This window comes from Trachurus japonicus, chromosome 10 (assembly GCF_045865225.1).
Source record: "Trachurus japonicus isolate A0001 chromosome 10, Traja_1.0".
Taxonomy (NCBI): domain Eukaryota; kingdom Metazoa; phylum Chordata; class Actinopteri; order Carangiformes; family Carangidae; genus Trachurus; species Trachurus japonicus.
This window is the reverse complement of record NC_140916.1, coordinates 8,596,745-8,611,521: the sequence shown is the minus strand read 5'-3', so window position 1 is coordinate 8,611,521 and position 14,777 is coordinate 8,596,745. Positions and strand designations below refer to the sequence as shown.

Genomic DNA, 14,777 nt, shown 5'->3' with positions numbered 1-14,777 from the left:
CACTGCTTTACTTTTTTAACTAAATTCAGAAAAGTTCAAGTACAACTTCTGCTGCTTTCTTAACTCAATTCTTGTTTTTGCAATATAGTCAGGAAACTACACTCATCTCATCTGCCTGCATGGATCAATCCTGGTATTGAGTCTTTTATATTAAACATATAAAAGAACAAGAAGTTTCATTATCTTTACATTAAGTTATGTCTGCTGCAATAATCTAACATCGAAACAAACTCATTTTACAAACTTCTTCCACTTGTTTTGGGAAAAATCAGATTTTAGACTTTCAACTCAATATGAGGATAAATTACTTGTTAAATGGACACGTTAACAAGAAAGAGTCTGAACAATTGTCTACTTCGCTATTGATCTGGGGGATCGAAACTCATTCTGCTGTTGGATCCAACTAAACCACTATAATGTAAAATGTAAGAGAGTGAACTTACTATTTTAGTTCCAGTATTCGGCACTGGGAAGACAAATATTAGAGAAAAATGAATGAGATACTTTTATAGATTAAATACATAATTCAAGACATAGTGTATTTCCTTTCCTTTTTTTTTTGAATGACCCAGGAGACTAACGCAGCTCTAGCAGGGTTGTGAATTTAAAGAGAAGTGAGTGCAGCCAGTGATGCTTTCATGAGGATCCACAGAGGATTTACAGAGACTGGATTCTGTCTAAAAACGCACAGTTCATACAGCAGTCCCATAAAACCAGTTTTTCCTCCGGGAATAACACGTTTCCCTCCAGACTCTAAAAGTTACATTATAAAATATATATATACTATAGCATGAGTGAGAAAATGTGCTTTTATGTAGTGTTACTTCCAGTATTGTGAGTGTAAATTATCAACTTTTGGACTGGAATAGAAAACGTTATTGTCATAATCTTAATTTTCTCTGACTTGTGATGCCACAGATATATACAGTGTCTATATTTTAGTGTTATGCTGTCTGTCAAAATGATGCCAAGGGCAGAATTGTTGTTTTAATGAGCTCTTGCTATTTCAAGCAAGAGCGTGCAACTTTTGAGAAGAAGGAATATTTTATTTTTTCCCTCTACTTTCTTTCCTGACAAGTAGGAATTTAATTTAAAGTGTAAACTCAATGCACAGGGAGTTCACAGTGGTTAATGTCAGAAAAGTAGTAAAGTTTCTGGCAGCATAAATGACATATTATACTGAGTCAGTTTGTTTATTGTTACAGTGGCATTATCTTTTAACATTTACACAGTAAATTTATTTTCCACAGTGCTTTCTGAAACAAACCAATATCTAAACAACAATGGGTCTTTTCCACAGCAAACATTTTGAGGAAAAAGCACAGATGCTGGTATCATCATTAACACCATTTCTGCTCTGTTCAAATGTCCCGCTAAGCTGTGACAACGTGACAGAGAGGAAGCATGAACACCTCAACAACTCTGTAAGTGACACAGCTACAATGAATTTAGATCATTTGACATTTTTATTATTTAAATCTTTGGCAAATCTGTGTTTTTTCCTCCTGTCAAAATGTCCTCTGTGAAAAAGGTGACAACCACCTCCACACAAACTACTCAGAGCGAATCAGGTGCTTCTTTTCTCTCTCATTTAAGATGTACAGTAGCATTTCCTATATATACCTCAATTTAGTTAAATTTGCATTACACCCATGAACTGCAGACGATGTCAGCATCAGTGGAAACATGGAGTAGACAAAGGCACGTCAACATCAAAACACTATTGACACACAAGCAACTGAGGAAAAGCATCAGATATGTGGTTTTGCAAAAAAAAAAGATAGTTTTAAGCATCCACACTATCTGAAACAGGAAGTGCTGAACCAAATGATATTGTTCTCAGTAAGAAAGAAAAGTAAAGTAAGGCAGAAGAAGCACATGCAGCATTTTTCCTCCTCTACAACACACTGACTAAGCAGTCACAGGGAGTCAGACATAAATACCGTGAAGACATTTATGGCTCGTTAGGGGGTTTCCAAAATTAGCAAAATCTCACCATGATGGTTTTTTTTTTTTCCTGCAAATTCACTGTGAGCAGAAAAAGGACTAAAACAAGCTGTGGAGAGGTGTTAGAGAAGTCAGGGTTAGTGATGGAGCGGAGGAAATATACAGGCAAGATTGAACAACAGAGGTAGACAGGCAGGACAGATGGTTATGACGACAGCGGACGAGTTGACAGCTGTGTTGGGAGGAAAGGTGAGAGATTGTCAGGAAGGAATTAATGGTGTTAGAGGGAAAAACTCAGGTGTGAGGCGCTGGTTTTTCATTTTTTTTTCCTCCTGTTTTTCTTTTTACCTTTCAGGAGCCAGAACAAGAGCCGGCTCTCTGTCACCAGTCGATGTGCCTCGGAGGAGCCGAGGCCCGAGGGAACCTGTTCATTGTGTCATAGGTAGGGATGCTACACACACACACACACACACACACACACAGGGACAACATTAACACCACTGACAGGTAATTCATCACATTGTGGTGAAACCGCTGCTTGCTTCTTACTTAGAGGAGCAAGACCAGCGGAGGATGAGGCAGAGAGCAGAGCATCAACATTAACATGGATGAACTGTGAGGGCAATAAGTAAGTGTCCGAAAACAACAAATAATCATTATATTAAAGGAATAGTTCACCAAAAAATGAAATTCAGTCATTAGTGACTCACCCTCATGCTGATGAATACTCCGGACTAGTTTTTTATTCCTCAAAGTGCATCTGGAGACCTGGGAGGGGCGTTCAAAACTTTATATGAGAGTAATAGCGCCCGACACAAAAACGTCCATAAAACTACACAAAAACCATTTAATATTCCTCCACACTGCTCGTCCACTGCAATCCAAGTGTCCTGAAGGGATATAGTCCAGAGTTTACTCGAAGCGACGTCATTGAGGCAAGTCTGGTCACGTCCATGTGCGTTGCGCGAACACGAGAGCGCGCACCAGGCAAATTCAATACAGGACTGTTTAGGCTGTAAAAACGTCCTTAATGACGTCGTTTCCAGTCAACTCTGGACTAAATCCCTTTAGGACACTTGGATTACAGTGGATGAGCAGTGTGGAGGAATATGAAATGGTTTTTGTGTAGTTTTCTGGACGTTTTTGTGTCGGGCGCTATGGACTATCATATAAAGTTTTTGTTGGACTACGAACCGGCCTCCTGGGTCTCCAGATGCACTTTGAGGAATAAAAAACTACTCTGGAGTATTCATCAGCATGAGGGTAAGTCATTAATGACTGAATTTCGTTTTTTGGTGAACTATTCCTTTAATGGACGGTGGGGTCCTCATGGTCTTAGACGACTTTGTCTTTATTATTTCTGGCTTAAAGCAAATGAGAGAGAAGTTAAGTGTCAGTGTTTCAATAGCTGCTGGAGGTCAAACAATAACAATAATTTACTTAATGCCCCTTTGAAAGAACTTTAAAATGTCCTGTTTCCAGTAAAGACAAAGGCAGATTCAAAATATGGATAGTTTCTCTTGGAGTTGTACTTTTCTCATGTAAAAAGACCAGTTTAGATAATGATGTGGAGGATAATTATAGAAGCGAAGATCAGCTGGTGTCTGGTCTGGGTTTGTATCTTGGCTGCTCTGCTCTCTGCCTGCAGCCTCTGTTACAGCAGGTTGGTTGACCAAAACGCATCCCGGTCCAAATGCAACTTAAAAATACAGAACATGCAGTTAGACGTTGGGTTAAAAATATAAAGGAGGAAATCAAAGTAGCAGCAGTTTTTCAGCATCACACCAAAAGCTTTGACATGCTTGCCTCTCTCTGAACAAAATGATCAGGTGTACATTCATCGGACTTTGGCTGACTCTAAACGAGAGGAAACAGGAAGATTTTTCATTTTTTCACACCCTCGTTTGCAGACAGAGCAGTGCACTCGTGCAGCAGATGTTAGTTCAACGGCAGATTTCTCCAGAACCACACAGAAGGTCGTTTGGCATCAGCACAGACAGAAGTAATGGTAGCAGAAATGTTAAGACTGCTTTCTTGGTTTTTATAGTAGTGTGTTGTAATTCAGGGGCCATGATGGAACCAGTATTTATGCAAATGTGTTATTTTTTTTTAGGAATAATTTGACATTTTGGGAAAATACACTATATTTGAGTATGAGATGAGATCTGACTGTTTGTGCATTAAGCTCAGAACTGGCTGGATACACTAGTTAAATTATTACATGTTGTAAATTAAATCTGAAACCATTATAGTGCCACTGTGAGGCTGTACTTCGGTGCAATGATGGAATTAATATCAATGTTTTTTATGTTTTTTTATTCCCATTTGGAAATTAACTGGAATTTACAGACCCAGAAAAAAAGCTGTTATCAGTTTAGTGTTGATGATTGCACTGGATAAAAATGTAGAGGTTTATAAAGTCTTTTAAGGCTCTGCTCTGGGCCTAGGAACATGAATATCTGTATTACAAATTCATGACAGCCATAGGGGACCATAATAAAGATGGTTTTAGGGGCAATGACTGTATAGTTGGACTTCTTTTTTTGGATCAACAGGACTGCACAGTCATTATGTCTGTTCTTGTTTTCACGATACTATACAACTGTTTAATTAGTGACCTTTTGAAGACAAAAACTAGATGGGCTAGCTGTTTTAATGCTAAACTAATCCAGCTCCATAGTCAATGCACAACTTGCCATAGATCTTCTCATCTAACCCCAAAATGTATTCCCTGATCACATTTTATTACATTTTTATACACATTGGATGTTTTGCAATAGAAGCTACCATTACTTGTCAGCTCTTGTGCTATTATTCAATTCTGTGACCTCCACTCATGTGTACTGTATGTGTGTAAATGCGTGTTTGCAATGAATCAACTCCCTCCAAGCCATGCATTGTGTCTCAGCTACATCATTATACTTGTGAAAAAAAAAACCAACCCCACGTCCCCAGGCATGCCTCCGCTCCCCATCACATGCAGTCAACAAGATTAATAAAACGTTTTACCTTGTCATCATAGGATTTGGGATACCTTGTGAACGCTCACTATGATAACCATTATTACCAATTTCCATACTGAAAACAAAATATTGTATACAAAAAGGGATGAAAAACGTAACGTGAGAGACATGGCATGCTGATTAAACTTCAAGAGTAAAAATGCTAGCCAAATTTTGCAAGAGTGTTAGGAGATACTTTTTTTTTTCTTGAGTATAAACCTGTGTTTCTATTTACACTATAGCTTTCAAAAAACAGGTGGATTTGTAAGGTAATGATTGCAAGAGCCCTTCATGAAAGGTAAGGGGCACTTTTCAAAGGTAGCACACGACAAGAAGCCACACATCCACCCATAAGAGCAAGTCCAAGCTTAAAAACATAAACCAGCACCAAGAATTTTAGTAAACAATTCTATGTACAAGATCCAGAGAAAAGCACAGAGTGATAGTAGTTTAAAAGGAGAGGGAGGTGGGTAAAAGGTCTTACGTTTTCATGGGAATTGTCTCAATGCTATAAAGATACACAAACACACACAAAAAACAGCAAAATAAAATGTTATTGAAGAGAAATGCACTAGAAAGTTGCCTGTAATCCAGCAGAGATCACATGGCGACTGCTGTATTGGTGCAAAAAAAAAAAAGAAGCCATGACCAAAACAAAATGAGAGAGGGTGAAACTAAAGCTCCATGGAGAGGACATATGAAGTGACGAATGCATCAATGTTTCTTCGTAAAGTGCCAAGTGCTTGACAGAGAGGAATGAAACCAAAACATAAAGGATGCGGAAGATGGAAATAGTAGAAATGGTTATCACAAAGTAAAATGCCAAGTCCCAGAAACAGAGGAACTACAAGGAAGAGAAGAGGGAAGAAAGGTAATCATAAAAATAATAATAAATCAACAATAGTGTAGCTACAAAAAGGCACCCAGAAAAGATTATTTATCTATGATAATAAAAATTCAAACATTTAAGTAGCTGAATTAGCAAACTACAAATTAAAAGAGGAAAATCTGTCTCATGATTTTAGAGTTGAACTGAATATTATTTGCAGCGACTATGAAAGAATAAGAAGCTGAAGAAAAAAGAAGGATGTCCTGCAACCATGACAACAGGAACAACAACAATACAGTACACAATGTCTTGTGTAGTAATAAATGATTATGGATCCAATATCATATTCTATAGACTAAAACAATACATTTTCTTCATACATCGTTAAAGAACAAGCAGCATGAAAACAAGGAGAACAACTCACTCGTCGTAAACATCCTCCGTCTCCATCCTGCGGTAATACTTGGCCAGTTTCACTGCCAGGATGATGCTCGGCAGCAGGAAGAGGGTGCTGCAGCCCAGACCCATCCAGAAGGTGTTCTGTCGTAAAAATACAGACAAACATTTTGAAAGACTTCGTACATTTGGGCTTCCAGATGCTGTATTAAAGTGGGTATTTTTCATTTAAAGCAGAAGTAAGCGGTCCGGTCGTTTTGGCTAATGCTGCGTTCCAGGCAGGCTTTTGAAACCGTAAATTACAGCTTCAAGTCACAACTTACGACTTTGTAGCGTTTCAGGCAACCCACTCGTGTTTTTCCGACCTGTTTTACCGGTGAAAGTCACTATAACGGCCACTCGTAACTTCCGACCCGTGAACTCGTACCAGATCGAACTGGTACGACTTCACAGGTCGGAAAAACACAAGTTACGAGTTTCCTTGAACGCACCATAACAGTCCTCGTCCCTACGTCACCACATTCACGGCGTCCCTTGGCTGCACACACAGCCCTGCATGCCGTTCTCTCTCCTCATTGGATAAAAACTGTAGGATACAATAAATGTTTTCTCCTCGGCTCAGAGCAGAGCAGAGTGACTGACAGACCCGTGTTTCAGTCCAAACACTCTATGTAAGTGATTGCTGTCGGAAGATAGAACTATTTAAGACTTATATTAACACAAATATATCACTTACTTCTGCTTTAATAGACCATATTATTGATTAACTGAGAAAGTATTGTGAGGTTTTCCTCAGTGGATGTGAGGGTCTAAGGGCAGAGGATGTTGTTATAATGCTGTGTAAAGCCCTTTGAGACAAGCTGTTTTTTAGAAATGGACTATACAAATAAACTTGCCTTGCCTTGCCTATAGATTTATTGATTATAAAAGAAACTTTTAGCTGCAGCCTTGAAGAAATGTTCGACTACAGTTTGATCCTGAGTGAAACATCAAAAATAAAAAAGAAATCTTCCTCTATTGTACAGTTCACCTTCAAATAACAATCCATAATCATCTCAATACTTTTCTCTGATCATTATAGCCTCAATGTTCAAATCCCCTTTCATAAATCATCTCCCTCCTAAAATAAAGAAATTAAATAAGATATAAAATGACTGTTCTTACATTTTACAAACTTGACCTTTTGAAGAGCTGCACGCACCATATAAAACCATTGATCTACATTAAATCTGTTTGTCAGGAGTGTGTGTCTCTCTACGTTTCCAGTATCATTTTACCATAGAGTCCACCAGGAAGCTGCAGGTTATGATTTCGGCCGTGTCCATCATGTTGCTGAAGGGTTTGCACGGCGCCACCTCCATCGCCAGCTGTGGAAAACAACACAACATAACAACACAATCAGGAGTGTGTACTACTTCCTGTACGTCCTCCCTGCTCCGTTAACACACTAATCACACCGTGTAACAGATTCCTGTTAGTGAAGCCGAGACTCTTACTGGAAAACAAAAACATTCAGATTAAAATAGAGATGATGTATCGACAGCTCTGAGAGTTGTAAAACCGCTTCAAGCTTCAAACATTTACTGTTTTTTTTCTTTATTTTGAATTCCTTTGGAGAAATGCAGAAGAAACCTAACGGGCCACAAAGCAGATTCCTCAGATTTATAGAGGTTGTAACTGTTATATTTGTCGTCTCTATATTTACTCTGAAACTCTTATGCAACAGCCAAATATCAGTGCCAGTTCCTCCCAGAGTGTTTGGTTCTGACTAAATGGATATTTAGCAAAGAGAGTCACATCAGTCAACAGATAAACACACACACACACACACACACACTTACAGATGTTTTGACCCACTCTATGTACTGATGGAAGTAGCCGACTATGGTCGCTGTGTATTTCCCTGTTTCCTGAGAAGGAAGAAGAGGACACAGAGTAAATTACATGTGGTTTAGATATTCAGAATATCAACAAAGAGAAAGTCGTTCTGTCGTTACCCGGTTGATTAAATCTGTTGCATTCTGGGAGATGAGATACTGGGCGGCATTGATGGCATCGAGAACAGCCAAGACTTTGTTCTGCAGAGGTGAAACAGAAATAACGTGGAGGTTAAATTTTAGGTGGAGTCCCATCTCTCTTCACATCCTGTCACCTACTACTCCGTTTTGCACTTATGAAGTGAGACGCCACTACTGTAATATGTCATAATATGCATCATAATGATTTAATATCAGCAGTAGAAAAGTTCAATCTTCTGTATCAGATATGAAAATATGTAAAAATGTGGGACTGCAATATAATCAGCAACACCAATCTAACATTATTGAACGTAACAAACAGCATGCTATGATTTTTAAAAGACTTTTCTATACTTGAATGCAACATGAAGTGGTTTTCGTACTTTAAAAAATCTCATTAACGGCCAAAATACTTATGCACATGTTGCTTTGGATGCTTGTGCCGCCATCTTACTGGTGTACATGGTCATAAATATACACACTTTTGAATGCAACTGCTTCAAAAATAATCCTAAAATTGTTGATAATGCGTGATCGTATTGCTGTTTGATGTATTTTTATGATTACTGCAATTGTTATGTGATTGTTGTTTTGATTTGATGTGCTCTCGACGTCATTGGAAATGAGGGTTTACCCTCAATGGCTTTCGAAATCTAAGTAAAGGTTAAAGAAAAAAAGAAAGAAAGAAAAAGTATTCTGGGAAATGTGTTATTCTCGTTTTGTCTGTAGTTGTTTGTGGTCTTGAAACATCTTTGTGTGAAGGGCTGTGTTACAATGGATTGGGCCTAAACTCAACTAGAGATTTAGACATTTCAGACTCAGAGTGTTTTACTTACAGGCAGGTCGGAGGCCGTTCTCTCCAGGAACCTCATGCTCTGATTCAATGCGCTCTTCAGAAGGAAAAAAAAACAAACAAAACAAAATCAAATTAACACCAGCAATAAGGAAAAATGGCGGCCATTCCAACAAACATCAGTGAAAACACAATGTGAGACCAACACTTGATGAACAACATTATGTTTTCATTACAGGCATGCTGAGGAATTTTGTTCCAAAATTAAAATATCCACAATGCAAAGAAAGAAATTACTCTTTTACACTTTTAATATTACACTGTAGATAGTGTGACAACTGAGCAGCCTTTCCCATCGGTGATGATGGAACAAACTTCCTGTTGGTACCCGATAACTGAAGGAATTACAGCTTGATTAACATTGCACAGTTACAGCTTCATTATTGTTTTAATTTCTTGTCTTAAAGTGGATATTTTGAAATATTTTGGTCCAAAGCTCATCATGTTCAACACCATATTGATACCACATATACATTTAATGATCTCTATGTAAATGTAGGTAGGCCTACACACACACACACACTCGTCTCCACACACACACACACACACACACACACACACACACACACACACACACACACTCGTCTCCACACACACACACACACACACACACACACACAGTCCTACATTTAAAATGAGATATATATTTTTCAATAACATACTGTTTTTTTTCTCTAGATGTTGCTGACAGTAATAATAATGGATGGGGACACTAAATACAGAGAATGGACGTGTTTCTGCTTACCCTCGCTCTAACATATTTCTTGAAGTTGAAAGAGAAAACAAAAACAAAAACAAAGAAAAAACACAAAGAGCTCTTGTAAAAGTCTGTTTTTTGGAGCACATGACTACTTGAATCTAAATCGCTAGCAGCAACAAATCCTCGGTGTTGTTCAAAAGAATGGGATCAGCCTTGACAGAGGGAATAAAATAAAAAGGAATATTTCATTTTTAGTTTTTGGCTGATACACTAACATGTTTGATGACACATGCCCAAAGATCAAAAAACACCCTTCTGATGATGATGATGATGATATTGAAGGAAACTCTGTAAAACTGTATCTTCTCTGTCAAAGACAATACCTTTCTCTAGAAGGATCACACACATAATCAGTGCAACAAGCTCTAAACGTGACACTGACATATAATCCCCCTTATGAAATCATTAGCAAACAGTTGTGTATTTACTTCTCCAGCACATCGAGTTGTGTTTTTAATATTCACTCTCTGTTTTTAGGTCTTGGCTCTCCAGGAGGTAAATGTTCCAGATGTGTGTTTTCACTGGCCGTGTTTCTCCCTGTGGTCAGGTAACAGACAGACTCCTGGTTTATCAGAGCTTGTTTACTAGAGGAACATTTGCCCTCTGTTGAGACATCTTGACAGTAAAGTGAGTTCAAAACTGTCTTAGACCAAAACAACGAGCTGAATTATCTGCGGAGGTAAATCCATTCTTGCTAACCTCTCCATTTTGTTGTTTTTCCCCTTTAAATTGCCTCATTATTCAATTATTCTTTTGCCTGCATCATTTCCCATAGTGCCTTTAAGCAACCCCTAATCAGCCCATGAGTTTTTTGTACTACACTTATTTGCACAGCTTGAGCAGAACAGGAGCTGGATTTTTTTTCACAACAACAAAACACAAACACACAACATCCCCTGTGGCTGCATTGAATTCTGGTCTTTTGAAACCACAGTGGGTGAGGACACTGACCTCCTCTGTATCATTGCCAAACTCTGGCCCAAAATATGAAGTCAGGAAAACTCAAACTCTCTTTTTCTACCTGAATTTTGAATATTATTATTATTATTATTATAGGCTACTAATTTTCATGTGAGTTCATCTTTGGTCAGTTTTGCTTGGGAATGAGCTCGATCATGATGACAGAAAGAATCAACCACATTAAAGTAATTGTCTGCACATGGTTTTTTAAGGTGGTTTAGGGAGGATGCTGCCTTTGAGGACCAAATTGGCTTGACCAGAAACCAAGAGTCTAGTCAGAAATATATATATATATATTATATCTGGACTGTAAACAGAGAGAGAGAGACGGCTTTACCATGCCCTGTTCCATGGTGGTGATCTGTTGGGTGTGGATCTGCCGCAGAGTGCCGATGTGGCCTTTCAGGGCGCTCTGCAGAGGACCTCTGGGCTGAAACACACAAAGATCATTAATGAAAACATATTAGTATATCACTGTAAAAGTAAATTGCTGTCATGCTCTGATTTGTCCTGCAACTTAGTCGTTTTTTTATTTTCCCTGATACTTCATCTCTTAAAGGGATAGATTCATGCAAAACCACTGATGCGTGTTCCCATCGGGGGCAGTTTTTCGGCAAGCAGTCTTTGCATCGAAAACAACGGCGTCTCGTAACGTTCTGTTATTATCTCATAGCGTGGTGAATGTGCAGGTCACAACTTGTCCACCAGAGCGTTTTGGAGTTGTTGGATTGTGTATTTGATGAGTTTGATGAGATAAACCAAGAAATCCCATTAGCCTCCGTAGCGTAGCTCTGAACAGCGGCTCTGCTCCGTCGTTCTAAAGATAGCTTGCATCGACAATTAAAGGTAACGAACCTACTCCTAAAACTGTAGGGATTATGGCAATGGGACAATTTGCCAAAATGTTAAACTATCCCTAGAGGATTTGGTTGTATTTGGTAACGTTGCATCATGAAGACATTTAAGTACAGAAATAACAGACAAATGATCTGAAGTTAAATGTAATCCCATTTTAAAAGACTTCCTCTGAGTCTAAGTAGCTCGTAGCTCCGTCTTTCTGGAGGCTCCTGGTGGACTCGCCGTTTGGAGGTGAATAAATGTGTTGTGTTGTGTTGCTTGAATGGCCTGAAAGCATGGCAGAGCGCTCCTTCGACCTCTGTGAGAGACACTGTGTCTGTGTTTCAAGGCTGAGAGAGGTTTGGAGAGCATGAACGCCTAACGCACCATCAAGCGGCCCCATTGGCATTGTAAATAAATACACAAATCAGATTAAGCGCCGGTTTGGAGTGTGGCACCGTGGTCTTCTCTTACCATGAGGTCCGTCTGGGCCTCCAGCTCTCTGGCAAACACCAGCAGGTCCACCACAGTCACTCCCTTATTCACCTAAAGATAATCACATATAAACAGAAAATATAACATAAACACTCTGGTCCCAGTGTTACCCTGCGACCAATTATATAACATTTGGTACTAATTTAAAGTCTCCATCGCATAAAAAAAAAGTTGCTCAGTTTATCTTTTGTTCATTGTGATGCTGCGTCAAAATAAATAAAATAAGCTTAGTTATAAATATGAGCAGCAGAATAATATTTATCAAAACCACATCAATTCATGTTCCTGCTGCATTTTCTTCAAAAGGGAAAAAAACAAAGTTCTCCAGTGAGTTCATTTTAATGAAGTGTAAACATTTACCTTTCAAAGAACAAAGTCATTTTTTCTCCTTTTACATTTTTTTTTCAACTTCACACAAACAAAAATTAATAACAGGATCGAATAAACTCACTTAACAACACATGAGCCTTTTTATTCATGTCTGGGGACCTGTGTAGTTGGTTAATTAGTTAGTAAAGTTACTTTACCCCAAACATCTGGCCTCTCTTACATGGGGTTATAAAACACCATTGTTTTACAAAGATCGTCCAGTAAGATAAATATCAAAAGTACATGTATAAGTTTCTTAAATAACAAATGGTAAATGTAAAAAAGTGTTGATGGACAAACACACATTTTCGCACATATCTTTCTCCTCTTCAGTTAATTTTTGTTCTATATGTGAACAGAGCAGTGTGTCTTTATGCAGCATCCATGTTTTTAAAACATAATTCAACCATGTTGCATTTAGTGCATATATCCAGTCCACTGTGCCATTCAATAAACTATATTGGACATGTTGTTTTTTAATCAATGACCTGAATGAGTTTTCTTCCAAATGAGTGCGGCAGTTGTGCACAAAACTTTTAATCCTAACATCTGCGAGCTGCGCATGAGGACAGGTGGTACACTCGAGTGGAGTCCTTTAAGCTTTCCCTTCCCTTTCTTTCCTTTTCCCCTCTCTCTCTCAGGGAAATAAATCTAAGTGAACCTGACAGGTAATGCCGGAGAAGACAGGAAACGCCAAGTCCGGGCTTGTTCCTACACACTCTTTGCCTTGGCAGGACGACTTCTGGATAATCGAGCTTCAGTGGTCCTCAACAGAACCCAGTGTGCTGTGTCCTGTCGCAGCTCATATCGCGTGAAGCCCGGCCGCCTGCGGTACGTTCACTGACAGGAGGCTGTTTAACTGAACCTCAGGGGCTCGGGCTTCACATACCGTAACATACCATAAAAGTACAATAGTAATACAATAATATTAGTATATGTATGTGCAATCTATTGGTAATATTTACACACATTTATTTAAAGAGAGCCAACGCTAAAATACTGACCTCATACAAAAATTGTGTGTGTTTCATGTGTTTTCAGCTCATGCCTGTCCCGTTATGTTTGTGTTGCTCTGTTCATTCATGCACATTTTGAGAGTGTCTGATTTGCCCCCTCAGACTTGTGGGTCTGTTGATTCAGATGTGTCACTGTGCATTTGTTTCTTTACGTATGTATGTGTGTGTATGTGTGTGTGTGTGTGTGTGTCACCTCTTCCAGATAGTCGGCGTAGTTGATTTCAGACAGCCCTGCTTCAGAGAAATCCAGTAGGTTCTGCCTCCCCTCGGCCTCCAACAGGATTATTCCTCTCAGGTCGATCTTGACGCTGTCCAGCTGACCCACCACATCCTTAGTAAACTGAAAACAAAACAAAGCAGCAGGCAGCAGGAGTTAGTTTGAACTCGACCTGGAGACACTTAACACAACTTGATTTGCTCATCTACACATATCAAAGCTTGTTGTACTGTTGCTAAGGTGCCACAGCTGTAAAAGGTTAACTTTGTATTAGACTATGTTCATTTTTGCATTTTATATACAACATCACAAATGGTCGGTTCAGCTAAGACTCCAACTTTTAGTGATGGGTTGTCGATAAATGAGTTGTCAATAACTACAACAAGTTTTTGGGTAAAATGCTTTTCAGTGTGCATTTTGCCACAAATTATCTTTTTAATTTTTTTTTATCAAAGTCATCTGGAGACTGGAGTTGAATTAGTGTAAGAGATTAATAAAACTGAATATTAATATATTGAAATAAACAATCAAAAGAAAAAAGACTCCTTTCAATTATCAAAGTCTTGCTACATTATGTGCAGTGGTTGTTTCAAAATAGGCTACTGGAAAAAGGTTGTTAGTTAGGAGCCAATCAGAAAGCGCAGGTCTGGCGCATCATGAATCTGATTGGTTGAGAGGAACAGACAGTGGGCGGGTCTTTAGTGACGTGACGCAGGACTTCTGGAGGGAAAGGTAGGCTGTGAAACACACCTGGCCGCAATTTGTATCAAAAACCAAAATTAAAAACTATCAAATATCTTACGAAGTAACACGTATACATCCGGTGTGACGTAACACTATCGGTTTTATAGTTTCCATCGCAAATCCATCATCAGAAAAATGAAGCTAGCCTAATAACAGAAGTTGCCTGGAAATGTCGCTGTGTTCATGTTTTCTTCAGTCCGCAGGTAATTTACTTAGTTATACAAACAATGATACATAGCAAACAGGAACTACTTATAGTGAATTCGGCGCGTTTTATTTTCCAGAAGATAAACAAACAAAGGCGAAAAAAAAGTCTAATGTTACAGTTAGCTAG

At 38.7% G+C, this 14,777-nt stretch overlaps 1 protein-coding gene across 16 annotated transcripts in view; it reads right to left on the bottom strand.

Annotated features, from left to right (window-relative positions):
- Positions 1-443: 443 nt before the first annotated feature.
- Positions 444-14,777, bottom strand: part of prom1a (prominin 1a) — a 94,735-nt gene continuing 80,401 nt past the window's right edge. For 4 of the 16 annotated variants that reach the window (XM_085789157.1, XM_085789160.1, XM_085789161.1 and 1 more), the window contains 13 exons: positions 13,676-13,822; positions 12,077-12,148; positions 11,103-11,195; positions 9,791-9,808; positions 9,029-9,082; positions 8,172-8,252; positions 8,016-8,084; positions 7,452-7,541; positions 6,203-6,318; positions 5,434-5,457; positions 4,957-5,025; positions 2,296-2,398; positions 2,038-2,056 (listed from right to left, as the gene is read on the bottom strand). In XM_085789157.1, coding sequence (XP_085645283.1) covers positions 2,329-2,398; positions 4,957-5,025; positions 5,434-5,457; positions 6,203-6,318; positions 7,452-7,541; positions 8,016-8,084; positions 8,172-8,252; positions 9,029-9,082; positions 9,791-9,808; positions 11,103-11,195; positions 12,077-12,148; positions 13,676-13,822 — 903 coding nt within the window. In that variant the 3' untranslated portion in view covers positions 2,038-2,056; positions 2,296-2,328. Of the gene's footprint in view, positions 467-1,994; positions 2,057-2,295; positions 2,399-4,956; positions 5,794-6,202; positions 6,319-7,451; positions 7,542-8,015; positions 8,085-8,171; positions 8,253-9,028; positions 9,083-9,790; positions 9,809-11,102; positions 11,196-12,076; positions 12,149-13,675; positions 13,823-14,777 lie in introns of those variants that run through there. The other 12 variants (XM_085789164.1, XM_085789159.1, XM_085789162.1 and 9 more) reach the window with 8 other exon arrangements.